At 56.3% G+C, this 26,008-nt stretch overlaps 1 protein-coding gene across 1 annotated transcript; it reads left to right on the forward strand.

The window, feature by feature from the left end:
- Nucleotides 1–768: 768 nt before the first annotated feature.
- CARNS1 (carnosine synthase 1) lies at nt 769–25,700 on the forward strand. The gene is given in 11 exon segments (XM_005280535.5): nt 769–1,248; nt 6,878–6,896; nt 8,128–8,380; nt 8,815–8,904; nt 14,699–15,186; nt 15,576–15,774; nt 16,459–16,544; nt 17,410–17,467; nt 17,470–17,640; nt 19,108–19,379; nt 22,040–25,700. Coding segments are annotated over 11 exon segments (2,988 nt in total). The 5' UTR covers nt 769–1,132; the 3' UTR covers nt 23,276–25,700.
- The last annotated feature ends 308 nt before the right edge of the window (nt 25,701–26,008 follow it).

The raw sequence follows: 26,008 nt of genomic DNA on the forward strand, positions 1-26,008 counted from the left end.
TGTACCCCATCACTCATTTCCGGGCTGAGCTGTGGGGACTGTGCAAGGAAAGGAGCACAATAGTCTCTTCTTGCTGGGGGGGCTCTGAAGTAGAGATGCCAGGGGTCAGAGCAGGTGATGGTCCAGAGGGAATCCTTAGGTCAAGGAGTGGGACCACCTGGCAGCTCTGGGGTGGCCAATGCAGTGGCTGGGGATAGCTGGGGTTGCCAGTTGGTGCTCATTAAACCCACCCTAAATAGGATTCTTCCCTTAGCGAAGACATGGTCTGTCAGTTTCTCCCGCTCTCTGCGTGTGGCCTATCCAGGCAATGCCCCATCTCAGCTGAAGGGCGGGGGGGGGGGGGGGGGAATGGGTTAGGCTATCACTCACAGAGGGCAGAGTTAAGGCAGGGGTGGTGTTTGTCCCATGGGGCTCCTCCAAAGCTGAATTGGGGGGGGGCTACCACTGACCTTGCACAGACAGTGCATGTGAAGTCACACTGTGCAAAGGGTGACATTTTGAGCCCTGTATGGCACTGAGCAGGACGGAGCAACTGATGCCCAGCGGGCAGCATCTTGGTCTCCGGGGGGGGGCTCTCGCTGCCTCAGGCCCCCCTACGATTGCATGAGTTGCAAGCATCTAATGCCTCCCCTGAGTTAAGGTAGCAGGACTGGATGTTCCTTAATCCTGCAGTGGTTTCAGCAGAGGTGGATCTGATGTTCTGGAGGGGTGCAGGGAACTGCTCAGCACCTTGCCCCAGTGGTGGTAAAGCTTTTGGATGGTAACTGCCCTGTGTTTATCAAGGATGTGGTGGCAGGGAAGGGGGCATGATGGGGGTGGGGCGTGGGCAGGTCCAGGCTGGCCTCCTGCCCCTCTTGCACACTCATTCCCTGGGACTCACTCTGCCCTCCTTGCAAACTCGCTCGCAAAGACTCACACTCTGCCCCTTCCTTGCACACTCCTTCCCTGGGACTCACACTCTGCCCCCCTTGAACACTCACTCCCAGATATTCCCACTCTGCCCCCTTGTACACTCCTTCCTTGGGACTCTCGCTCCAGCCCCGCACTTACAGCCCGCACTCCGTGGCAATAGCCGGCGCGGCCCCCCGACACACTGGCTCCCCACTCCCCAGCCGGGCGCTCCGCACTGGGCATGCCCCAGCTGGGTTGCTATATAAAGCCCGCCTGCCTTAATCCCTGGACGTCGGCAGCCGCCTCTTTCCTGCCGCCAGCTAGACGCCACCGATCGGGAGCCGCTGCTGCCCGGGGGTAGGTCAGAGCCTCCGGCCCGGCCCAGCCCTGGGGAGTCCGAGCACCACACCCGGAGAGAGGCATCGGCCGGAGCCGCTTTGTCTGGGGGTCGCGGTGCCCCGGCTGCTGGGCTGGGGGCTGAGGGGAGCCGGGAGGGCTGATGGCAGCGGGGAGGAGCTCGGCTGGGGGCTGCGGGGAGCCGGGAGTGGGGTTGGGGGCTGCGGTCCCAGGCAGCATCCCGGCACGGGGCTGCCCGGGTCGCCTCCCCAGCCCAGCCTGTTGTGAGACGGGCCGGGTGGCGGGGCGCAGGGCGGGCGCAGTGTCAGGGGGTCGGGGCTCCTGAGCTATGCCTGCGCTGGCCCCGCGGGGAGCAGGTGCAGGGCCAAGCCGGGGCTGGCGGGAGCAGTGAGCCCGGGGACTTGCGGCCTGGCAGCTTCCCAGGCCCCCCGCTGCATCCCCGGGGGCTTCCCCTCCCGCAACATCGCCAGTCGCCACACTGATCCCTGGGGAGAATGTGGCGCGCAACTGCGCTGGGGTCTTTGGGGCCGATCCCCAGCTGGAGCGGACATTCTGACAGGCTGGGCCGTTTCTGGGGGGTTCTGCTCTCTCTGTGAGGTCCCTGTGCACCTCCCCTGAGCCGGGTGCATGGTTGACACAGAGATCAGCACGGATTTCAATGGCGCCTTGCTGATTGACACCAAGTGGGGATCGCCCCTGTCCATAGGGATCTGTCGCATCCAGTCACTGTGTTCCTTGCTTGTCTTTCGGTGACTGTCTATAATAACAGCACTAGAGCTGCACATAGGTGCAGATTGCATCTGGATGAAGATGTCAAGGTAGGATAGAGGCTAGGGACAAGTCCTGGCCCCGATTCTGCCATGAACTCTGGCTGGCAGATCTCTTCCCCTGCCTCAGAGCTCTTGCGGTTGTGGGATGGGCGTGCAAACTATCACCCCACACCACTCAGCTCCACATCCCTGTGCACTGGCTCTGGGATTGCTGAGTCACCCCCATCTCCACTGGGCCACTAAATGTAAACACATCTCTGATCCGCAGGGGCAGCCCTGGCATGAAGAGTGACCCTGACTGACCGGGGGTGTATTAATGAGGGATTCACTTGGAGAACCCAGAATGGGGCTGGAAGATGCGGGCAGACAGGGCTTGGGTGGAAAATAAGTCAGTATAGCCACGCAGCACTTTGTCATTACTCTCCTTGCCTTAAATCAATGTTACCCAGATGCTGCAAGCAGCACCCCTGGTCCAGGAAGCTGCCACAAAAGGGTCAACATTGAAAGTGTCCTCTGAGTTAGCAACTCATGAAATGAGTGGGACATGACATGCTTCTTGGAGTTACTGTCTGCAGATTCAGGCAAACGCTGCTGCATCGGTTACACTGGGGGTGGTTCACACAGTTTAGGGCTACTGTCTCAGGCTCTGTGCAAACTCAGGCCATTGCTGGGGTGTCATTTCTCCTCGGGTCACATTTTAGAGTCTTTCTTCTCACTCACAGCAGCTGGAGACTTCTCTTTTTTAAATTAATTTTGGGACATTGGGGAACAATTGAGGTCTGTCATAACCCTCCCCCCACCCACACTCTGTGCTCCTGGTTAGTTCTCTGTGCTCCCCCATAGAGTGCGCTCCTGTCCCTGAGATACACTGCCTTAAATTATAATGCCTAAGCATTATCTCCTCTGTCAGAATTGGGGAAATCTTTATAACCCCAAAGGGCGATGGAAACACAGCCATTTCTTCCTAGCCTTTGGCATCAGGGTTTGTGATGATAAAAAAGGAGCTTGTTTTGAAGTCAATCTTGTGGTTTCCAAAGCTGACTAATGTCTTTAGCCATCCAGCTCCCAGGAAGCTCTCAGAAGTTAGGAGGCTTATTCCTGGCTTGACTTTGAACATCTCAAACTCCAATTCTAAATTGGATGTTCTTTACAGTAAGGCGTTGGTTCCAATTTGATCCCCAATGCAAATTTTCTTTACAGAACAAACAAAATGCTTTTCTAGGTCAGCGTATTATTTGTAAAAAGAAGAACAGGAGTACTTGTGGCACCTTAGAGACTAACAAATTTATTAGAGCATAAGCTTTCGTGGACTACAGCCCACTTCTTCGGATGCATATATGCATATATGCATCCGAAGAAGTGGGCTGTAGTCCACGAAAGCTTATGCTCTAATAAATTTGTTAGTCTCTAAGGTGCCACAAGTACTCCTGTTCTTCTTTTTGCGGATACAGACTAACACGGCTGTTACTCTGAAACCCGTATTATTTGTATGACAGTAGCGCGTATGCGCTTCAACCGAGACTGGGGCCCTGTCGCGTCAGGTGCTGCACACGGACGTAGAGTCACCGAGGTTGGGGCTCTCTCGTCACACCAGGCACTGCACAGACACAAAATGAGAGACAACCCCTGCCGTGAAGTGCTTACAATATAAATAAAGGATCATTATCCCTGTGTTGCAGATGGGGAAACAGAGGCACGACCATTCAGGGGCTTGCTCAAGGTCATACGGGGAAGCAGTGACAGAGCTGGGCATTGAACCCAGGTGTCCTGCGTCCTTACCCCTTCAGCACAAACCCGTCCTTCTCCGCCAGAATAATGTGTCTTGTTTCCTATAATTAAACTCCAGTTCCACCAGTTATGTGAGATGAATTTGTAATCCCCTGCCCTCCTACTGCCTTGCAACCCAAACGCTGCAGCACAGGGAAGCAGGGAGGGAAAGGGACTCTAGACAAAGGGGAAAGTGTCATTGTCCCAGCGCTGGGTGACCATAGATTGGAGGTGAGGGGGAGGGGAGCCCGCACACTTGCACCCCGGGAGTGATTCCAGGTGGCGTCGGTGACATGGGAATGGGTTTGTTTGTTTGTAACATGTGGGACCAGAGTGTCAGCTGCTGCAAGTGGGCACAGACTCAAACGCTGATTTTGATGCCAGCTGGGGATCTGGCTCCATTGGCTCCGATGGACTGATGTTGATTGGCACCACACCATCACTGGCTCATTGGGCTCTGCACAGATCAAGGCTGCCCGGGACTCTGATACCAGAGCAAGAGGCACTTTAACATCCCAGCTGCTGTTGGGCAGAGGCCCATGCGGCTTCACGGGCATGGCAAGCTGTGCCAGGGGCTGCCCAAGTGTCACCGAGTCAGGCCTCTGTCCAGCAGGGGAGGGCACAACCTGCCCAGGATGGGGTGTCACTGGCCCCCCGTGGTCCACTTATTGGTAGCACCTGCTCTCGCTTGGCTGGCAGGGGCCTCCAGGTGCTGTGGCACTTGGCGTGGGAGTGATTGGAAGTGAGGGAAAGGCACATGGTAGGGCTGAGGGACTGCATAGGCAGAGGGGCCTGTCCTGCCTGCACAGACCGGGAGTGCGTAGAAGCGGCTGTGTGCTGGAGGGATCCTCCTGATTCCAGGCCCTGCCGCTTACTCCGATGTTGCTACGCCTGGTGGGGGTTGGGGCCGGGGCATGCTATTCCAGCTCAGGGGTTCCCATACCATCAGAGCTATCCCAGCTCCCAAGGTGCTTTGCCTGAGGCTTCCCCCACAGCCCTGGCCTCTCACAGGCCCCAGGGAGTAAGGATGGGGAACGTAGGGCCTAGCTAGGGATGCCATGTCCATCTGGCCAGGAATCCATCCATCCACATCTTGTCCTTGCTGCACTGACTGGCTCCATGGTCCCCATAGGGGAGACGGGTAACATCTTGCCTCCCCCCCGCCCCAGCCAATCCTGTCCAGTCCCACTGGGGAGCGGACGTCTCTGCCCTGCTCCTCTCTGTTCTGCTCTGACCCCCAGCGTCCCCTCAGCCCTTTCCTGGGCAGGGGCTGTCTCTGCCCCACATTTAATTTCATGTAATCCATTTTTCATCCCTTTCCCCAGTGATCGTTTTCTTGGGCGGGGAGCAAGGGAATGAGACAGATGGAGGGAGGGAGGGGGTGCCCAGTAATGGGATTCCCACCTCCCCTGGCAGAGCTGCATGTCCCTGTTAATCCCATTGGGAGGGGAAGGGTCACCTCGGGTATGCCTGTGCCCCTGTGGGAAGCTCCGGCCGTGGCTTCTCCCCCTTACACCCTCTGAGGTGTGCTATGAGCATGGCAGGGGTCCCTCACTAGGTGCTGCGGTGCAACCATCTCTAGGATGGAGCCTGGCAGCTGTGTATAGAGGGCATGCCTTACCCTGTGCTGAGGTGCAGCTGCCTCTGGGGTGGGGCCCGGCACTGATTAACACCGCACAGTGCCACTGCACACCTGTGCAGAAGAGGCAGTGGGGAGAGACCATCTGGGACTGGTTCGGGGGGGGGGAATTGAGGAGGCAGAATGGAATTGCCCAGGACATCTCAACTTGTGTCCAAATGGGACCTTTAACCCCCAGGGGACAGGGCTGTGCTATATGTCCAAAAGGAAGCATCTCATGGCACAGCGCCTCCTAGTGCTGCACTGGGGCATTGGGGGCTGGCACAGCCTGTGAGGGAAGAGCACCCCCTACTGTACTCCTTGCCCCGTTCTCTGCAGCAAAGCACCCCCACAGTGTCCCAGCTCCAGCCCAGAGCCCTGGGGGTGGTGCCTGGTGGGTGAAGGGCAGGGACAGTCTGAGAAGAGCCCCACAGTGACCCGTCAGTTGGCCCAGGAATTACACATGACAGCTCACCTGACCCTCACCGCCAGGGGCAGGAGGGAGTGCAGGGGAGAAGTTTGCCCTGGAATAGCTTTGCTGGGAAGGGCAAGGGAATGGCAGCTACTGGAGAAAAGATAAGAAAGGAGGGATGGGCTGATGGCCAAGGCTTGGGACTCCTGGGTTCTGTTCCTGGCTCAGGGAAGTGAGGGACGTGCTATAAATTCAGCCTCTCACGGTTCCTCCGCCCTGTCCCAAGGGAAGAGGCCAAAGCCCCAGCCCAGCCCTGCTCCCATGAGGAACGATCCTGCCTTGTCAGCTGGGTGTGACACCAGCCTCAGACACCTGGGTTCTTGGGAAAATGGTGTCCGATTCCTGGGGCCTGGGGATACTGGTTCCTCAGCAGCATCCCAGGGGCAGGGAGCTCTGAGCCAGTGGGGCTAGGGAGGGGGCCCTGTAGCCCCTGCTGAGCCAGCACTAGGGGTTTGGGGGGATTAGCTTAATCAAACTCTGTCCTCAGAGCTGGGAATGTCTCAGCTCAGTGGCTAGGAGGAACTGCACAGCGAGCAGCCGGGGCATGAGCCCAGACAGGAGGGGGCCGCCCGGCCAAACCGCCCCCATCACTGATGCTCAGAGCAGGGGCAGCTCAGCTAAAACGCCCGAAGATCACAAAGCTCACTGCTCTGCCAATGTTCCTTAATTCTGCCCCGCAGCCCCTGCTATCCCAGCGCTGGGCTCCCCGTCTCACCTCAGTCCCAAACCACAGCCCCCTGCTGTCCTAGTGCTGGGATCCTCACGCAGAGCAATGCTGGTGCCCCTCAATCCTGATCCACAGCCCCTGCTATCCCAGCAGTGGTATTCAGGTATTCAGGAGTGAGCGCAGGAGCCTGACACTGGAACTGCCCCGGCTGTGTGGATGCAGTGAACGCTGGAGGAGGGGTGAGCAGTGCATGGGTGGGAGATGGGGTGATAGGCTGCTCATTGCCCATGGAAACCTGCAACCGGTGCCTCTCTCTCTCTTTTTTTCTCTTGCAGCTTCTTCGCTGGCAGGATGGTGAGTTTGTCCTGCTCCTCTTCCCCATCCAGCCCCCTGCCCTGCCTCATGTCACCAAAAACCACTTCTGGGCCCTCTAGTCCTGAGTGGGAGCCAGTGTCCTCGGCCCCAGGAGCTTAGTAGAAGGATTTGGAGGCAGGGAAGTGTGTGTGTGTGTGTGTGGGGGGGGTGTCCAGCTGGGGAGGAGGGAGGTCTGAGGCAGGCCCTGCTGTACCACTGCTAATAAAGGGGAAAATGGTGTCCGATTCCCTCAGACACGGGGAGACTCCTGCAAATTACCATAACAGTGTGGGAGTCTTCTAGCCATACTGCTGTCTGGACACTGCTGTGGGGAAGTTTGCAGCACCAAGGTCTGGCTGGGCACTCCCAGGTACTGCTCTGGGGACGCTCACAGCACCAGGGTCTGGCTGGGCACTGCTGTGGGGAAGACCGCAGCACCCGGAATCCCAGGGGCACTGCCAGGCACTGTTGTGGGGAAGCTCACAGCACTGGGGCTCTGGCTGGGCACTGCTGTGGGGAAGCTCACAGCATTGAAGCCCCAGCTGTGCTGTGCCAGGGCACTGTTGCACAACAGCTCTGGGGAGGTCTTGCAATGGGTGTGGGTGGAGAAAGAGGGGAGTGGGGTGTCCCAGCAGGAGGCAGAAATCTCTCCCCTTCCCCCTACTTCTGCTCCTGCCTCCCTCCCCCAGCTCACTGACCCAGGCAGATTGATCTGTTTACAGCCTTGCTCCTCAAGCCGCTTAGCTCCAGCCCCACGTGACCCACCCCCTTTGGGGAGGAAAAAGAGATGCTTTGTTTGAAAACCCTCCCCCGCCATGGCCTCTGCTGCCTCCGGGCAGCTGGCACCTGCCTCACCCACCCTGTGGGGATTTACCCCCAGCCAGAGCCATGCTGCCCCTAAGCGGGATCCATGCCCTGGGGCACCAGCACCAGCATTCACACTCCCAACCCTGCCCCCAGGGGGATCCACGCACTGAGACACCAGGATTAACACTCCCAGCCCTGCCCCCAGGGAGATCCATGCACTGGGGCACCAGCACCAGCATTCACTCTCCCAGCCCTGCCCCCAGGGGGATCCATGCTCTGGGGCACCAGCATTCACACACCCATCCCCAGGGGGCTCCATGCCCTGGGGCACCAGGATTAACACTCCCAGCATGGCCTCCAGGGTGATCTGTGCCCCAGGGCACTAGTGCCAGGATTCACACTCCCATCCCCCTCTCTTTTGCAGCTATCTCTGGATCAGATCAATGCGGATCAGCCCCTGATCCTGAAGGAGCTGGACTGGGCTGAGCAGGAGCCCCTGCCATTGCTCAGCCCCCCGTGTCCCTCCTGGCGCCAGGACGTGTCTCTGGACTGCAAGTTCTCTCCGGAGGACACCCAGGCACACGCCTGGACCACCTACTACTATGACCTGCTGCAATGTACCCTGCAGCAGGAGGGGCTGCCAGAGACAGTCGACCGCACCAAGGAGCCCAGAACAGGTGCATGCCAGCCCACCCAGGGTGCCACCGCTCACATGCTGGGGCCACAGCACTGCCCTACAGAAACCCCTCCTGTGGCACCAATCCAGGGGCATCTGGGAGCACAGCGCCCCCTAGTGCTGGGCTGAAAGGTGGGGCATGGCCAGGGTAAGGAGGGCAGCAGCACAGCGCCTCCTAGCACCAGGCTGGGAGATGGGGCACGGCTGGGGTACGAAGGGCAGCCGCATGGCACCCCTTAGGCTGTGGCGTTGTAAATCCTGTATAGGAGAGGCCACCCCTAGTTCCAGCACTACTGCCCTTAGTACCAGACTAGGAGATGGAGCATGGCTGGGTATGGAGGGCAGCGACATGGCACCCCTTAGCACCAAGGCCTAGAGGGCAGCACAGTGCCGTTGGTGAGAATAAGTGGTTAATTTCTCCCCTGTGTCTCTTAGGGTTCAGCTCGGGGGATGTGACCATCTGCATCCTGGGATCCCCGACCTCGTACCTGTCTGTGCTGCTGGAGGGCAGCTCCCAGTGCCCAGGTGAGTGCCACATCCTGTATCCCTGCCCTGCCCATGCGCTGTGAGTTTCCCCCTTCCCCTAAATCAAGGAATGGGTGGGAATTCGGTGCCCCATTTGCCCTGAATACCCAGGCTGACATGCTCAGTTGGGACCAACCCTGGCACAGCGCAGGGGACTGTAATAAAACAGGATGTTACAGTGTTATCACAGAAACCCAAAATCATAGAAGAATCATAGAAGTGTAGGACTGGAAGGGACCTCAGTAGATCATCTAGTCTAGGCCCCTGTACTCACAGCAGGACTAATAACTAGACCGTTCCTGACAGGTGTTTGTCTAACCTGCTCTTAAAAATCTCCAATGACGGAGATTCCACCACCTCCCTAGGCAATTTGTTCCAGTGCTTAACTACCCTGACAGTTAGGAAGTTTTTCCTAAACCACGCTTGCTACAATTTAAGCCCATTGTTTCTTGTCCTATCCAAGGTTAAGGAGAATAAGTTTTTTACCCTTCTTCTTGTAACAACCTATTATTTGCTTGAAAATGTCAGTGTGATGGGTCCCCCCAGCCCCGCCCCTTCCGGGGTGCCACCTGATGTACTGGGTACCACTGAGCTCGCCTGACCTACCAGCCTGGCCTCCCTTACTGTCCTGCTGAGCCAGGCCCTGAAGCCTCCTCCAGCACACACACCGGTAGGGAAACACCCAGCTGCAGAAAAACACAGATGCTGAGATCAGCTCTGCATGGGAAAGCTCAGCTAGGGAATTGCCCAGCACTCAAGTGCACACCCAAAATTGTATTGTCGTGTGCTGCACACAGAACTGTGTAACGTAAGCATAATGCCAACAGACTCCAGTCATCAGCAGGTGGGATCAAACCTGGGAAGCTTAGGGCATGAGCCTCTACTGCATGAACTAAACTGGCTGTTAGCTAAGACTGTAGAGCAGACTCAATAATTGCTCTCTAAGTGGTCTCAAGTGTCACTACAGAACACCACACCCAGGAGGTGTGTGGGTTACATAAGCTCATTGAAATTTGCCCCCTCCCTCACTGTGGAGGAAGATCTGCACAGCTTTTTTCCCCCAGTTATGAATTCAACAAATTGGTTTCAGAGAAAACAAAAACAAGTTTATTAACTACAAAAGATAGATTTTAAGTGATTATAAGGGATAGCAAACAGATCAAAGCAGATTACCAAGCAAATAAAACAAATGTAAGCTAAGCTTCAGATACTAAATACACTGGTTACAAGTAATAATTTCTCACCAAGTATCAGGGGGGTATCAGGGGTCTTAGTCTGTATCCACAAAAACAACATGGAGTCCAGTGTCACCTTAAAGACTAACATTTATTTGGGCATAAGCTTTCGTGGGTAAAAGATCACTCCATGCATCTGAAGAATGTTGTTTTAGGCAGATTGCAGAAATTCTTGAAGGTGAGCTGCTCTTGCTTGCAGCTTAAAACTCCAGGTATCTCTTTCACAGGCCAGATACCTTTCCAGCCTGGGCTCAGTCCTTCTCCCCCACTCAGTCTTTTTTTCTTAGATCTTAAACAGCAGTCATCCTGGGTGGGAATTCAGTGAAGAACTACCCTGAGTATATCACACCCCTGCCTTAAATAGGTTTTACATATGGCAGGAATCTACCACCCCCCAGTGGAAAAATACTGGTATTCTATCATGGAATCCAGTACCAGATGACTTGATCACATGATCCTGCAGTGTCAAAGCAGCTATGAGTCAGAGGTTGTTTGTAGCGTCCCCAGGAAGACTTCTCTGTGGGTGATAAACATCTTCTGAGACCTATTGTTCTTTCTAATGGCTTTTCCTCACAGGGAGCCAGCTAGACTGATTGTATTCTGTCTGGTGGGCATTCCCCAGGTGCAAACACTTTTGTAGTACAGACGTATAGTCAATATTCCTAACTTCAGATACAAAAATGATACTTGCATACAAATAGGATAATCATATGCAGTACATCATAACCTTTCCAATGATATCTCACATGACCCATCTTGCATAAAACACATCTTAGTTATGCCATACCCATACCATAACAATATCTCTATGAAGAATATAGGGTGCAGTGTCACAGTCAGAATTCAGCTCAGTTTCTAGCATCACATCCTGACCACCATCCCCTGATCCTAACTCTGCCCCTTATAACCTGCCTGCTAACCCCCAATCTACATTGGGAGCAGAGTCAAGGTATAGGGACAGTAGAATAATAACCAAGACATTTATTAATTGACTTTTTGATGTGTTCCTTGAACCTTCCAATTTCCTGACTTTCCAACTTAAAAAAAAATTGAACTACAATGTTCTAATAACACCATTTAAATCAACTGGAGCTATTTACCATCCAAATTCTGGGTTAGCAACATTTTTTAAACTAGGAATTTCCTTATTTGTTGTTTGGTTTATGAAAGGAAACAAAGGCTCTTCATTAGGGCTGTGTGAATAACAAATTTATCCATTCGCTGGCTGGTCTGGAAAAAAAGTATTCAATAAACTAATATATATATACAAAATTTAGTGTGGGGCTGAATGAAACATTTAATTTGAGTTTGAACATTTTTAAGAAAATCAAAGTACGTTTCTGAGCAAAAAGTGATGTAATAAAAAAAAATCAAAACATTTTGATTATTTTGGAATTTTGAGCAGGGGAGGGAAGATTTTTGACCAAAACAATTAGGTGAATTTAACACATCTGCAAAATGTCGACCCAAATCTGCATTTTTGGCTGAAAAAATTTGCAGCCGAAACAGTTTGTCCAGTTGTACTCTTAAGTGTTACACATTTTGTTAGGCAGCGGCAGAAATAAGCACCAATGTGTCTGGGGCGGTGCGCTTGGGATAAATGCCAAAGGAAAAATATATATTACCCTTTATAATTGGGCATATAAACCAGTATGTGCATGTACACCACACGTGGGAAGATTAGGGTGTAAAAATCAGGTCAGAAAAAAGTCATGGATGCACTGTTTGCAAGGGGAGGGGTTCTAGGGAAATATATACAGGAGAGGTATGCAAATGGATGCTCTGTCCCTTAACTGCAATTTGCAAACTGTGCGAGCGTGGAGGAGAGTTTATCCCCTCAAGAGGGGAATCCTGACTCCAGCTCCTCTGCCTGCCCCTGTGGAGCTTATAGACTCTGCAGGTCCAGAGAGGCTGCAAAGGGGAAGCGCTTAATGCCAGGTTCTCTCTATTCAAATGGCACTTCTGAGTCAGCAAGGACCTATTCCAGGGGTGCATCCACAGCCCTCAGAGATACATGTTAATCTGCCTGAGAAAATTAGCACTGGCTGCGCAGGGCAGCTCCTTCTCCCCCCTTGGGTGCCTCACTTCCTGATTTCTCTTACACCCCCCCCCCAAGCAGGGCCCAGTGATCTGGATTATGAGGAGGTTCCTAGCCCTGGGGGCACTGCAGACAGGGACATGGCTGACACAGGTCTGCTCCCCATCTGAGTTGGGGCAGCCGCTCTACATGAGACCCAGCCAAGGGCCCTGGAGCAGGTAGCGCTTGCCTGTAAAGTTGCCTATAAAGTTTGCCTGATACTTTCCATTCTAAGACCCTGTTTTCAGTTGCAGAACTTTTCCATGCTGGGTGTATGCTTCAGGCTGTTTTTTTTTTGGGGGGGGAATTTCAGCTCAAATGGTTTAGCCGTTTCTAGGGGGGATGGGGGAACACGTTGTGAAAAAATAATTCTTCCTACCATTTCTCTGAAATGCTCTAGCCCCCTACCCCCAGTTTTGGAGCTTGGACTAGAAATGCGAAGGGGAGGGCGGGGGGGGCAGGTCGCCCTGGTGTCAGGGACTTGCCTTTTGCTGGCCCTGTGGGAAGGCAACCAAATTTGGCCAAGTTATCAGCCTTTGAAAAATCGGAGTGTGCATGTGCTCAGGAAGGATTTGGGCAGCTAAATCCTCTGAGGACTCTGTCCTCGCTTAGCATCCCTATCCCGTCCACTCCGAGAACAGGCCAGGCTGCAAGTGTGTCAGCCCCACAGAGCGACTGGGCATGCTCCAGCCTAGGGATGCAGGGGCTGAGCGGGACTTTCCCAGCCATTGCTGCTCCTGGCTGTGGTGGTGCCAGGCACCAGAACTGAGAGCAGGGGGACTCTCTCTCCTGCACTCTCAATGACGAACCCTGCCCCCCAGTAGCAGGGGAGGAGGAAACAACTGACTGGAATCAAAGTGGGGAGGAGCAGGGCAAGGGCAGCATAGGGGGAGAGGTGGTCAGAGGAAGCAGAGGGTGTTTAGGATCAGAGGGGGCTGGTGGGTATATAGGCCAGAGAGTGGGTGGTAATGGATAGGAGCAAAGGGGGGGTGGACATGGGCAGGGGGTGGATAAGTGTAGATGGGGAGTAGTCTGTGTGTGGGGGTGGCTAGAGGGAGGGGGAGAGGGAGGGGAAAGGGGAGAGGCTGGTGTGTGTGTGTGTATGTGCTGGGGACAGATCAGACAGAGGGAGGGGGAGGGGCTGGTATGTGGGGGGTGGGGGAGGAGCCAGTGTGTATGAGGGGTGGATGGAGAAAAGATGGTGTATGGGGAGGGAGAGGGGCTGATATGTGGGGGCTGAGAGGGGGGAGGAGCTGGTGTGGGGGAGGATGGATTGGAGCAGAGGGGAATGGGGAAGCAGGAGCAAGCGTAACCCTTGTCTGGCTGTCCCTAGCTCTCTGTGCAGGCTGAAGATTGTTGTTACGCCCCTGACTGGCTCTGGCTCTGCGCTTGGGGCTGTCCCAGCCTCTCCTCTCAGCCGTAACCTTCTCCTAGCAAGGTCCCTGGGCTGAAGGACTCCAGCCTGGGCCCGAGTGGAGGGCTGCCAGCAGTTGTTCCACATTCCTGGCACTCTCTTGCCTGGTCTCCCTCGCTGGGTGCTGGGAACTGGAGCCTAGCAGCTCAAGTTTCCCTTTGGCCCTGGGATGATTCCTGCCTTTGTTAAAGCAGCTTACCCTTGACAGGAAGCCGGAGCCCGGGGTGGGAGCTCTGTGGGGAAATACAATTAGCAGCTCAGCCCCATCAGTCATTGATAAGGAGAGCTCCAAGGTCCTTCTTTGCTCGCTGGGGAGAATCCAGCTGCTTGACACAAGCTGTCCAGGGGGTCCCTCTCATGGCCCTGCAGCGCAGCCACCTTTGGGGTGTGGCAGTTGTTGAGCCACCCCACAGCAGGACAAGAGCCGCAGGGGAAGCCTAGAATGCAATGAAGAGAGTTTGACTCCTCCGTGCCGGGCCAGGTGGCATGTCGGAGCGCCACAAGTGGTTAAAGATCTTGGTTTGTGTCTCTTATTTAAGGTGGCACCAGCACCAGGAGCACAGTGCACCCTAGTGGGAGTTAGTGCTGAGTCCAAGGGGAGAGTGCCCCCCACTCGCTACAGTATAGCGCCCCCTAGTTCTTCACTAGGGCATAGACTGCAAAGGCAGAGCGCCCCCTATTGAGCACCCTGCCCTGCTTCCTGCAGCATAGTGTCCCATAATACTATGCTGGGGTGCTGGAGCATTGGGACAGCAGTGAGTGCATGGGGAGAGCACCCCCTACTGAGCTCCCAAGTACAAAACAGGCCGGCACTTCCTACCTTTTGAGGTGTAGGGAGAGGAGAGGAAATCCCAGTAGAGGAAAGTCAGTTAATTGCTGTATAAATAGCAGCTCTCTGGCTTTCTGATTGGCTGCTGGTGATGTAATGGTAACAGACTGTCCTCCTCTCTGCCCCCTCGTCCTTGCTCTCCCCCTTTCTTCACCCCGGACCTCCCACTTCCACATTTCTCTGTATCCCCTTGCCCTTCCCCATCTCTCCACATCTCCTTCCCTCCCCACCCCACCCAGGTAATATGCTGCTGTGCCTGTCACCCAGCTGGCTGGCCAAGGTGCCCTCTGAGCAGCACCCTGGCGAGTCGTCCTTGCTGGTCTCCAAGGCTGTCTCCTTCGAGCTGGGTGGGCGCACGTGCCTGGACGAGTTCTCGCCCCCGCGCCACGTCACCTACTTCATGGGCTCCTTTGGGCCATGCAAGGAGCACGGGCAGTCAGCGGGGGAGTTGGCGCGCGACCTGGATTGCCCCACGGGGGGCTCGGGGGAGCTGGCCCGCCTGCTGGAGGACAAGCTGCTGACGCGCCAGCTGCTGGACCAGCGGGCCCAGGTGGGGGTACCACTCACGCTGGCCTTCACCTTCAAGCGGCTGCGCCCACTACGAGACGTCACCACTGAGCGCTCCGTCCGCATGGTGGAGCTCAGCGGCAAGGAGGGCCAGGAGAACCTCATCCAGGAGGAGATCGAGGCCTTCCTGCAGGGCAGCGCCATGAAGCCCTACAGCCAGGTGAGCCTGCCGGGGTGGGCGGGGGGGCCGGGCCCTGCAACCAAGTAAGTCTGCCGGGTTGGGATGGGGCTGCAGTCAGGTGAGCCTGCTGGGGGCGAGGGAAGGGGGCAGGGCCCTACATGCAGGTGAGTCTGTTGGGGGTGGAGCATACAGCCAGGAGTCGGGGGAACCCCTACAGTCAGGTGAGCCTGTGGGGAGATGGGACCCACAGCCAGAAAGGGAGGTCTATAGGGGGCCCTTCAGCTGAGGATGGGGGCACTGTAAGAGGGGGAGATCCATGGGGAAGGGAGAGAGGGAAGCCCTATGGGTAGGGATGTGGAGGCCTAGTGCTGGGGGCACTAGATGTGCCTGGTTGGCCCCACTCAGCAGTGTGCTGTCGTCCCCTGCAGGTGGTGGTGAAGCCATCAGGCTGGCGCTGGAATGGGGCCCATGCTGTGACCTTCCATGCCAAGGTGGATCAGGCTGCCGTGCTCCAAGCCGTGCTGGCACTGCTGGAGAGCCTGGAGGAGGAGGAGAGCGCCCTGGTGGAGGCCTTCATCCCCACCGCCTGCCTCACCCAGCCTGAATCCCCCAACAGCACCTCCCCAAGTAAGGGACCACCCTGGCCAGAGAGGCTCACGCCTCATCACCTGTCCCTGCAGCTGTCACGATGCACTGAGCCCAACCCCCATCCCCACCGTGGCCCAGCCTTTGGAGATGGCGCCATGGGAAGATGGCAAGATCTGGGAAAAACCAGGATGCAGTTGGGTTAGCTTGGGACATGAGGAGGGAAGGGGCGTGTGCCATATTGGGAATCCCACAATCTCCTGGGGTGGCTGCCACTGCCATATTGCCCTGGGGTAGGGGGAGCCGCTGTCATACTGGAATCCCAGAATCCCCTGGGGCAGTGGGGGACAGCTGCCATACATTCAGTGGGTGGTGGCCCTACCTCAATCCCAGAATCTCTCAGGACGGAGGGCACCACTCTGTGCAGCTGATTTGCATGAATCCCGATGCCATTTCTTTCTCTGCCCCCCTTGCTGCTTCTTTCCATCTCCTTCCACCCCCCTCCATTCCTCCGCCCTTCATTTTTCTCTTCTGTCCCCTCTATACCTTCCCTTTGTTTTCTACACCCCATCTCTTTTTTTCTCCCCTCTCTCCATCCCCACATTTCTTTCTCCATCTCTCTCTCTCTCTGTCCCCCATTTCCCTATCTATCTGTCTTTCTCTCCCCTCTCTCCCTCTTTCCTTTCCTGCCTCTCTGACCCTTCCTCCTGACCTCGCCCCTCCCAGGCAGCACATCTCCGAGGCCTGACCTGGCGATCCGGATCTGCACTGTCGTCTGCAGATCCTGGGGTGACCAGCCTCTGCTGAGCCAGGTAATGGGGCAGCCGTGAATACGTGCCCCTCACCCCGCCCTGCTAATGCAGCTGGCTGGTTCCCGCGCCCCCACTTAGCCTCAGAATAGGGCAATGGTTGATACGGTGAGAAGCCGGTGATCACTCATGCCCTGACCAGAGACAAACACAGCAGCAGCCCTGGGTGTAAGCAAATGTAGTATGGGACCTTTCCCCTCTAGGGGGTGCCGGCTCTGATCCAGGCCAAAGAGGGTGGGACTGGCTAGTTGGGAAGGGCGCAGAATGGGATATGATATTTTTCACCTCTAGGGAGCACCATCTCCAATCTGGTCCAAGGGTAGGGGGGAATGCCTAGCTCAGAGGACAGGGAATGGGGAACGGGGCCTTTCCTCTTTAGGGGGTGCTGGCTCCGATCTGGCCCAGGTGAGCAACTGGCTGGCTCAGGGCAATGGGTAAAGTTATATGGAATCTTTCATGACTAACTTGGTCCAAAAAACAATGTATTTAATATGATGGGCAAAAATCTCAAAATGAAAAACCTTATCATCATTGTCACTTGTGACCTTTGAACCCAGGCCAGGTGGGGGTCAAAGGTCATAAGCTCACCTTTATCCTCCTGTCTGCAGAGTGTGCCACTGGCTTTGGGCTGGGTTTATTTTGTCTCATGTTCCCCCTCCACCCACCCTTGCACATGGTACATTCCATTTCCTGAGCAGGAGGAAAGAGCCTCAGCCAATCAGGGCTCTTGGAACAGTGAGGCAAGCGAAGGATCTGATTGGTTAGCACCAAGCTTGTTCACTCGATGACCTCACAGTCAGCTCCCACTGCGTGTGGTGGCGGGGGGGAGGTGCGGGGTTTTCATGGTTTCGGGTTTTGTCCCCCCCAGATTGTGTGCGGTGTGGGACGGGCTGATAAGCCCCTGAAGCACCAGGCCATGGTGCCCAGAGCCTGGAGAGCGGCCTGCGGCAGCAGGGGGTGACAGATGAGGCCCAGCTCGCGGCCATCCATGCCCAGGTCAAGCACAAGGCCGAGGCCGCCATGACGGCCTTCCTGGAGATGGAGGCGGGGCTGTCGGTGGAGCAGCGGGGCGGCCGACGGGCCCAGACTGATGTGATTGGTGAGCTGCCCTATCAATCATTTCCATTAATTATTTATGGGGAGTCACAGATTCACAGGGACTCGCTCATTATTCATCCGGCCAGGGAGGATCCAGAGCAGAGGCTCCCTCCCAGTGCACCCCCCAATGGGCGGTGTAGGGCAAAGCTGGCTGTGTTGCCTCAGCCCCAGCAGAGACCCTCCCCCCTTGCAGGCCAAAGTTGCCCTCGACTGCCCCAGCCCGAAGAGCCTGGCCGGGGTAGGGACTGGGCCCTAGTTCTTTGGCCCATGGTCTGTTAAAGGCAGGACCAGGGGACGATGGCACCTTCATGGGCAGGGATTCACTGACCAGTTGGGACCTTCCGAAAGACCTGTAGCCACAAGTGCATGTCCAGAGCAGGGGCCCATCTAGCCTGGTATCCCATCTCTGACAATACTCATGCACCTTGCCATGAAGCAGCCGGAGAAGGAGCCTCCCAGGGCAGTGGTTCTCAACTAGGGGGCTGTGAGCAGATTTCAGGGGGTTCACCAAGCACGACCAGCATTAGACTTGTTAGGGCCCAGGGCAGAAAGCTGAAGTCCTGCTGCATAGGACTGCAGCCTGGGGCACCAAGCCCCACCACCCAGGGCTGAAGCCAAAGCCTGAGCAACTTAGCTTCACAGTGCCCTCTGTGGTGTGGGGCCTCAGGCAATTGCCTTGCTTGCTACCCCCTAACGCCGGCCCTGGCTTTTATATACAGAAAAACAATTGTTGTGGCACAGCTGGGCCGTGGAGTTTTTATAGCATTGGGAGGGGGGCCTCAGAAAGAAAAAGGTTGAGAACGGCTGTCCTAGGGGGTGTTCTGGAATAACCCACCCCTGTGAAACTTTCTAAGGAGTTAGACTATACAATTTTCCTTTTAACATAATTCTGGATAGTCTCCTCAGCCGGGTAAATGTCCAGGCCTCTTTCTAAAAATCCTGCTAAGCTTTTGGTTACACTGAGACCTTGTGGCAATGAGTCCCACAGGGCAATTGAGAATGAGTTTTTCCTTGGCTCAGTTCTGAATTTGCCACCTTTCAGGTTCATCAATCTATCCCTGTATAATGAGAGAGGGGGAAAGGAGAGGTTCCCTGGCCTGTCTTCTCTACCCCCTTTATTTTCATAGAGTTTGAGGCCAGAAGGCACCCTAACCAGGGCTGTGGTGGATGCTCCATCGCTGGCAATTTTTAAATCAAGATTGGATGTTTCTCTGAAAGATCCACTCTCATTCTAACAGGAATTAGCTCAGGGAAGCTCTGTGGCCTGTGCTGTACCAGAGGTCAGACTAGATGATCACAGGGATCCCTTTTGACTTTGGAATCTATACATTTGCTTGATCCAGCACCTCCTGCCTGTGGGGGTCTCTGGTCAGGGTCTCTGAATTCGTGTTGTGCTCTCCAGTTGGGCCGGACTGCTATTGCACACCCATCCTGGCTGTTCCCTTGACTTGGCCGTTCCCCATTGCAGGCGTGGATTTCCTCCTGACCTCGTCGGAACAGGTGCTGCAGCTGATGGCTCTGGAGATGAATTCTCAGCTGTGCCTGGAGACTTGCGCGCTCTTCGAGTCCATGGGTCAGGCGGTGGGGGTGCCGGCAGGCGAGTCCTCACGTCCTCTGGTGGAGACGATGTTGCGGCGTACGCAGTGTCACCTCATGGAGGGCAAGCATGTGTTGGTGATCGGGGCCGGAGGAGTCAGCAAAAAGTTCGTCTGGGAGGCGGCCAGGGCCTATGGGCTAAAAGTAAGATGCGGAAACCGGGCCTCACGCTGCCCAGCGCAGCCCCCGCCCTCAACCATGGAGCGGGGTCGAGGGAGATGGCTCTCCGTAGCCATGGGTCCGACCCAACATGGCATGGCCTGCATCAGGGAAGACAGAGCCAACGGAGGAGGGTGGGGATGCACCCTCCACACCCCAGCTGCAGGGGGGGAGTCCTCTCTGCCCCTCCCCCATATCCTAGCCAGCCCCCAGCATCCCAGCGATGGGAGTGCTCCTCACTGCCTCCCCTGCATCCCAGACAGCCCCCTCTGACATCCCAGCCATAGGGGGACTCCCCCGAGTCTTCCCCACATCCCAGCCACAAAGAGGCTCTCCCCTGCTTCCCAGCTGTAAAGAAACTGCACCTCAGCCTCTGCCCTGGGGCTGCTGCAGCACAGCCCAGGTCACAAGTGGATGGGAAAGTGCTTCTCCGAGGGTGAGCCGGGGATTATCGTCCCGTCCGTGCTGACCCTTGTCAGGGTGGGTGCTGGAGGTCTGGCACTGGGGTAATGTGGGGAGTGATTGGGGGCAGGATCTCTGGAGTGCTGAGCTTCTCATGCCCATTGTGTGCAGCATCAAGTCCTGGGAGCTGAGCAGGCCCTGGAAGGGACATAAGCCAGTGTTAAGCATGGTTACTTTTGTGCAGGTGGCTACTCCAGCTCTATCCCCTAGGGCTACAGCTCAGACCTCTCTTTGCTGGGGGGGTGGTAATGCATCAAGGGGCACATCAGGGAGCCCCATAAGATCTCTGGATGAGAAAAATCACCTGAACTCTGACCCCTGGCTGTCCACCCACCATCAGATCCATTGCCAGTCTGGCCCACAGCCCCAGGTCACTGGGCCACCGGTGTCTCATCTCCTCCCCCCAGGAACCTCTCCATTCTAAATCACTGGGACCATTCATGTAGCCTGCAGCTCTTGCTCTCCCTTCCCTTCATTGTGCCCTCTCGTGCCTCTGCTTTGAGGCCGTCTGGGCACGTGTGGAGGTGGGCCTGAAAGTCAGCCGGGGAAGGAATACTAGGGATGGGGCGGGAGTGGTGTGGTGGGAGGGGAGACGAGTGCTTGACCCCAGACAGAGGAGAACCAGGTCCCATCCCAGACACTGAATTGAGGCAAATACAGTCTTTGATGGTTGCTGCAATCTGTCCAATGGAATGGTCTGTATCCCAGCCCAGTGTCACATCATTGTGCATGTAGGAGCAAGTAGTCTGGCCTATCTCCAGCCCCAGGGGGTAGAAGGTGGGCAATTCTGCCCACAGCCCTGGAATGGCAGGACGTTCCCGGAAAATTGATCAGCAGTGGAATAATTAATAGTGCTGCTGTCTTTGGGCTCCAGAGTGGACACTTCATGGGTGGGGAGTTACATTTTCCACACCATGGTCATTAGGCTCCGGAGTTAACACCCCCCAGCCTTGACATTGTTAGCTCCTGGAGTTAAAGATCTCATGAGGCCAGCTCATGGCTCTCTCAGGAACACCCCTCCCTCCCCCCCCCCCCCCCCCAAGTCCCAAGCAAATTGACTCTGCTCAGAGGAGTGAGAAAGGAATTCCATGGCACAGCCCCGTATCCCTGCCACTGATGCTGAGTGCAGTTTCCTAGGCTATGGGCACTCCTGTGTTCTTCCCCAGCCCTACTTTCTTGACAGCAGCTCCAGGTTGGTTCCAGGCTGGGATTTGGTCCTCTGTGCCCAAGGTGGCAACCAGCCCAGGCAGGTTGGGGTGCCCATCTGTGTCAGTGCTGGCCCCGCCCCTCTGGCGGCTGGTCCCACCCCAAAGCCCCTGCACAGAAGTGGAAGCAACCACCCTGGGCTTGTTCGTGAAAAGCGTTGAACGTGCAGATGCACTCCCCTCCCCCCCCCCCAATCTGAACAGAACGTCCCATCACCTTTTGCCTTGTGGCCCAGGAATGCCCCATGGGGGCAGGCACATGAGGCCCGTGAACACACCATCTCCTCCCCCTTACCCCATGGGACCTGGGCACAAGTGGATCATTCCATCCTCTCCATGACACAAGTGGGCCATTCCATATCCCCCCATCCATCCTGGGTGTGAGTGGACCATTCCATCTTCTCCCCCCACCCACTGAATGGGGCCTGGGCAGGAATGGACCATTCCATTTCCTCCCCTCTACCATATGGAACATGGGTGTGAGTAGACCATTTCTTTCCCCTTCCCCCCCATGGGGCCTGGATGTGAATGGACCGTTCTGTTTCTCCTCCCCACTTCATGGGGCCACGGGTGTGAGTAAACTATTCCATCTCCCTCCCTGGATGCACATGGACCTTTCCATCTCCTTCCCACACCGCTCAGGAGCATGGGCACACATGGACCCATCCCATCTCCCTTCTTAGAAATGCTTGGACCTTTCCTCCATATCCTGCCCCCAATGGGGTCTGGACACACGTGGACCATTCCATCTCCCCCACGCCGGGGTTCTGGATATGAGTGGAACACCCTATTTGCATCCCACCATGGGGTGTGGATCCATCCCCAAGGACAGTCCCATTTCTGTGGTGCCAGGGGGAGGGGACATGGAGCCTGTCCCGCCCCAATCCTTAGTGATCCGTTTGGTCTCTCTCCCACTTCTCTGCATCTCTCCCCCCGCCCCCCTTCTCTGTGCCCCCCCCTACCCCCCCCCTGCTCCAGATTCACCTGGTGGAGTCGGACCCCAACCACTTTGCCTCGCAGCTGGTGCAGACCTTCATCCACTATGACACCACGGAGCACAAGCGGGATGAGGAGCACGCCCAGCGGCTGGTGGGGCTGGTTCGGGAGCGGGGCCTGCACCTGGATGGCTGCCTCTCCTACTGGGACGACTGCATGGTGCTGACGGCCCTGGTGTGTGAGCAGCTGGGCCTGCGCTGCAGCCCGGTGGCCGCCATGCGGGTGGCCAAGCAGAAGAGCCGCACCCACCAACACCTGCTGCGCCGGCGCAAGGAAGCCCCACTTGGCTGGGCCTCAGAGGCGCTCTATGCCGTTCCCTGCTGCCACCTGGAGAGCCACGCTGACGTGGAGCGGGCTGCTCGTCATCTCTCCTTCCCCGGCGTCATGAAGCTAGAGTACGGGGCAGGCGCCGTGGGGGTCAAGCTGGTGGAGGACGTGCAGCAGTGCCACCTGCACTTCGAGAAGATCTCACGGGACTTGCGGGAGGATACGGATCACCCAGGCATCGGGCTGGGCTGGGGCAACGCCATGCTGCTGATGGAGTATGTCTCCGGCACTGAGCACGACGTGGACATTGTGATCTATGATGGGCGCATGCTGGCTGCCTTCGTCTCCGACAACGGGCCCACCCGCGTGCCCCACTTCACCGAGACGGCGGCCAGCATGCCCACCTGCCTGGCGCCCGACCGCGAGGCCCAGCTCGTGCGCGCCGCCTACCAGTGCTGCTTGGGCTGCGGCCTGACCAACGGCGTCTTCAACGTGGAGCTCAAGTTGACGGCATCTGGGCCCAAGCTCATAGAGATCAACCCCCGCATGGGCGGCTTCTACCTGCGCGACTGGATCCAGGAGATCTACGGGGTGGACATCATGCTCGCCTCGGTCATGGTGGCCTGCGGGGTGCCCCCGCTGCTGCCCGCCCATGCCGAGCCCCGCACCCACCTGGTGGGTGTCATGTGCGTGGTGTCACAGCACCTGAAGGCCCTCAAGTCCACAGCCAGTGTGGAGACGTTGCAGGCCCTGCATGAGCGTGGCATCATCCGCCTCAACCTGCTGGAGGAAGAGCTCGTTGCCCGTGAATACGAAGAGCCCTACTGCAACGTGGCCTGTGCCAGCCCCAGCCGCCGCGAGGCCTGCCTCAAGGTGCTGGGTGTCTGCCAGGTGCTGGGCATCGACTCACCCCACTATCCTGTCAGCCACTTCCTCTCTCACTTCAAATAGCACCCAGGGAGCCCCCGGGGAGGGGGCCACCCTGCTGCCTCTGTCCTGTCCCCCCCCATTCCCCCTAGGGCCTGCTGAGCTCAGATCTGGTTCTGGAGGAGCCCCCAGCCTCCCCCTCCCCGGTGTGTCCCCACCAGCCGGGGCACTGGTGCTTGCATTACATGGCTCCTCTGTACCCTAGTGTTGTTTTTTTCCCCCACAGCTGCCCCTTTCCCCCCAGGAGGGAGCTGGGGGCCCCTGGTGTCGTCTCTGGTAGGAGCCACGCCTGTCTATGTGTGTGTGACATGGGATTGCATCAGTATGGCATCTGTTCTGCTCCCTCTGGGGCTCCTCCAGCTCTCCCACCCCCCTACACCCCCAGCTGCCCTGTCCTGATCCTCAGCTGATCTGTCCCATCCCTGGAGGGATCCCCCACCCTCTCTGCAGACTCCTCCCTGACCCCTCCTTCCCCAGTGAGATCCTCCAGTTGACTCCCGCAACCAAGCCCACCAGCTCCGGGAAGGGCTGTAGGTCACAGACCCCAATCTCCTGGGCACGAGCTCAGCTCTGGTGTCTGTTCAGCCATGGGGGGAGGGGAAGGATTGAGGGTCTGGAGCCTCCAGGAGTGCAGACTTAAGGCTACAAGTGGCCCTCCAATAACTAACCACTGTATGCATGTTCCCTGCTCCCCCCTCATGCTCCTTAGTCACCCTACCTTAGCAAATCACTGTATGCTACCTCCCCACCATGCTTGTCAGCAACCCTACGATAACAAACCACTGTACTCAACCCCTCTGGTACTCAACCCTACTGATAGCAAACCACCATATGCAACCTGCCACCGAGTTCATCAGCAACCCACCAGCTAACAACAAACCACCGCATGCAACCCCTCCCATGCTTGTCAGCAACCCTACAATGACAAACTATCGTGGGCCAAGTCCTAGCACGGACCCCGCGATAACACATGCCCTATGCAAACTCCTTATTAGGAAACCTACAAACCCACTGAACCTGAGACACTGAACTCACCCCCCTGAGCCTGCAGCCCCAGCACTTGAACAGCCTGCACTGATGACGGAACCCTAGCCATGCTAACAAACAATAACAGGGCTCCAGAGCAGCCCTATGCTAACTAACTAGCATGCCTGGCCCCCAGGAAGGACAAAGACCTTAAACTAAGAAAGCAGGCCCAATCCCCCAGTAGTTTTGAGGGCTGTGGATGCACAGCCTGCAGTCCCAGCCTCTGAGAGACTCTACAATAACAAACCAGCGTGTGGAACCCCTACAATAACAAACCAGCGTGTGGAGCCCCAGTGCCGCTACAATAACAAACCAGCATGTGGAGCCCAGTGCTCGTAGAATAACAAACCAGCGTGTGGAACCCCAGTGCCTCTGAGTGACCCTACAATAACAAACCAGCGTGTGGAGCCCCAGTGCCCCTACAATAACAAACCAGCGTGTGGAGCCCCAGTGCCCCTACAATAACAAACCAGCGTGTGGAGCCCCAGTGCCCCTACAATAACAAACCAGCGTGTGGAGCCCCAGTGCCTCTAAATGACCCTATAATAACCAACCAGTGTGCATAGCCCTTAGCATCCATAAGTGACCCTATAATAAGCAAACCAGTGCCCTGAGAGACCCTACAATAATAACAAACCAGTGCACATAGTCTTAGTGTCCCCGAGTGATCCTACAATAACAAACCAGTGCATAGCAGCCCGAATGACCCTTCAATAACAACAAACCAGTATGCACTGCCCTGAGTGTCCCTACAATAATATCAAACCAGAAAGCACAGCTCCTAGCATCCTTAAATTATCCTATAGAAGCAAAGCAACGTGCAGCGCCATGAGAGACCCAATAATATTAACATACCAGCATGCATAGCCCTAGTGTCCCTGAGTGACTCTCCAATAACAAACCAGTGCATGGCACCCAGAGAGACTTCCATAATAACAAACCAGCCTGTGCAGCCCCCGTGACCCTACAATAACAAACTAGCAAAAGTAGAAGGAAGCAAGACTCAGGTCTAAAGGAAGCTTGGTCAGGTTCTCTTCCTCTTTAAGAGCCCATGGATTCCTGCTGCTTCCTCCCTGACTGGTGTTATTGCTGTCACAGCAAGAGATTGTGAGATCATTGGGAATGATGACATCATCAGTGAGGGGAGGAGCATCTGGAAATTGTGATGTCTTAAAGAAGCAGAGGCCCTGAACCAGGGCAGAGGGAGGTGGGTGGGAGATGGGAAGTGACATCACCATGGAGCTTTTAGCCATGGCATCCCATGCCAGGGTACCCAAGGACGGGGGCATTAGCAAGCCTGTCCCCCTGTCAACATGGGCTGGAGTTCCTCGTGACACTCCCCACCTATGTGTCCTTCTGCCGCCTCTGTAACCGGCAGCAGACGGACAAAGTAGTCCCTCCCCAATAAAATGCCATGTGCAAATATGCGGGTCCCTGAGGCATTATTGGCACCCTGAACTGCAGCAGGGTTGGAAGAAGATCCAGCAGCCAAGGAAGAACGGGACGTAGAGGGAGCCAGTGGCCTGCAGAGAAATGAGGAGGCACTGCCAGCTACCTCCCTGTGCCTCTCCTGTCTGCAGGGTCCATCCCAGCAACTCCTCCTGCACCATGGGAGCGACAGCACCATTCCCCTGGGGCAACCTGGGCCCCAGCTCCCTCCATCCCAGAGCCTTCCCCTCCTGGGTCTCAACTGGAGGAGCGACAACAGAGAAGATGATGATGATGGTGGCC

The sequence above is a fragment of the Chrysemys picta genome, chromosome 4 (genome assembly GCF_011386835.1).
Source record: "Chrysemys picta bellii isolate R12L10 chromosome 4, ASM1138683v2, whole genome shotgun sequence".
NCBI classification, from domain to species: domain Eukaryota; kingdom Metazoa; phylum Chordata; order Testudines; family Emydidae; genus Chrysemys; species Chrysemys picta.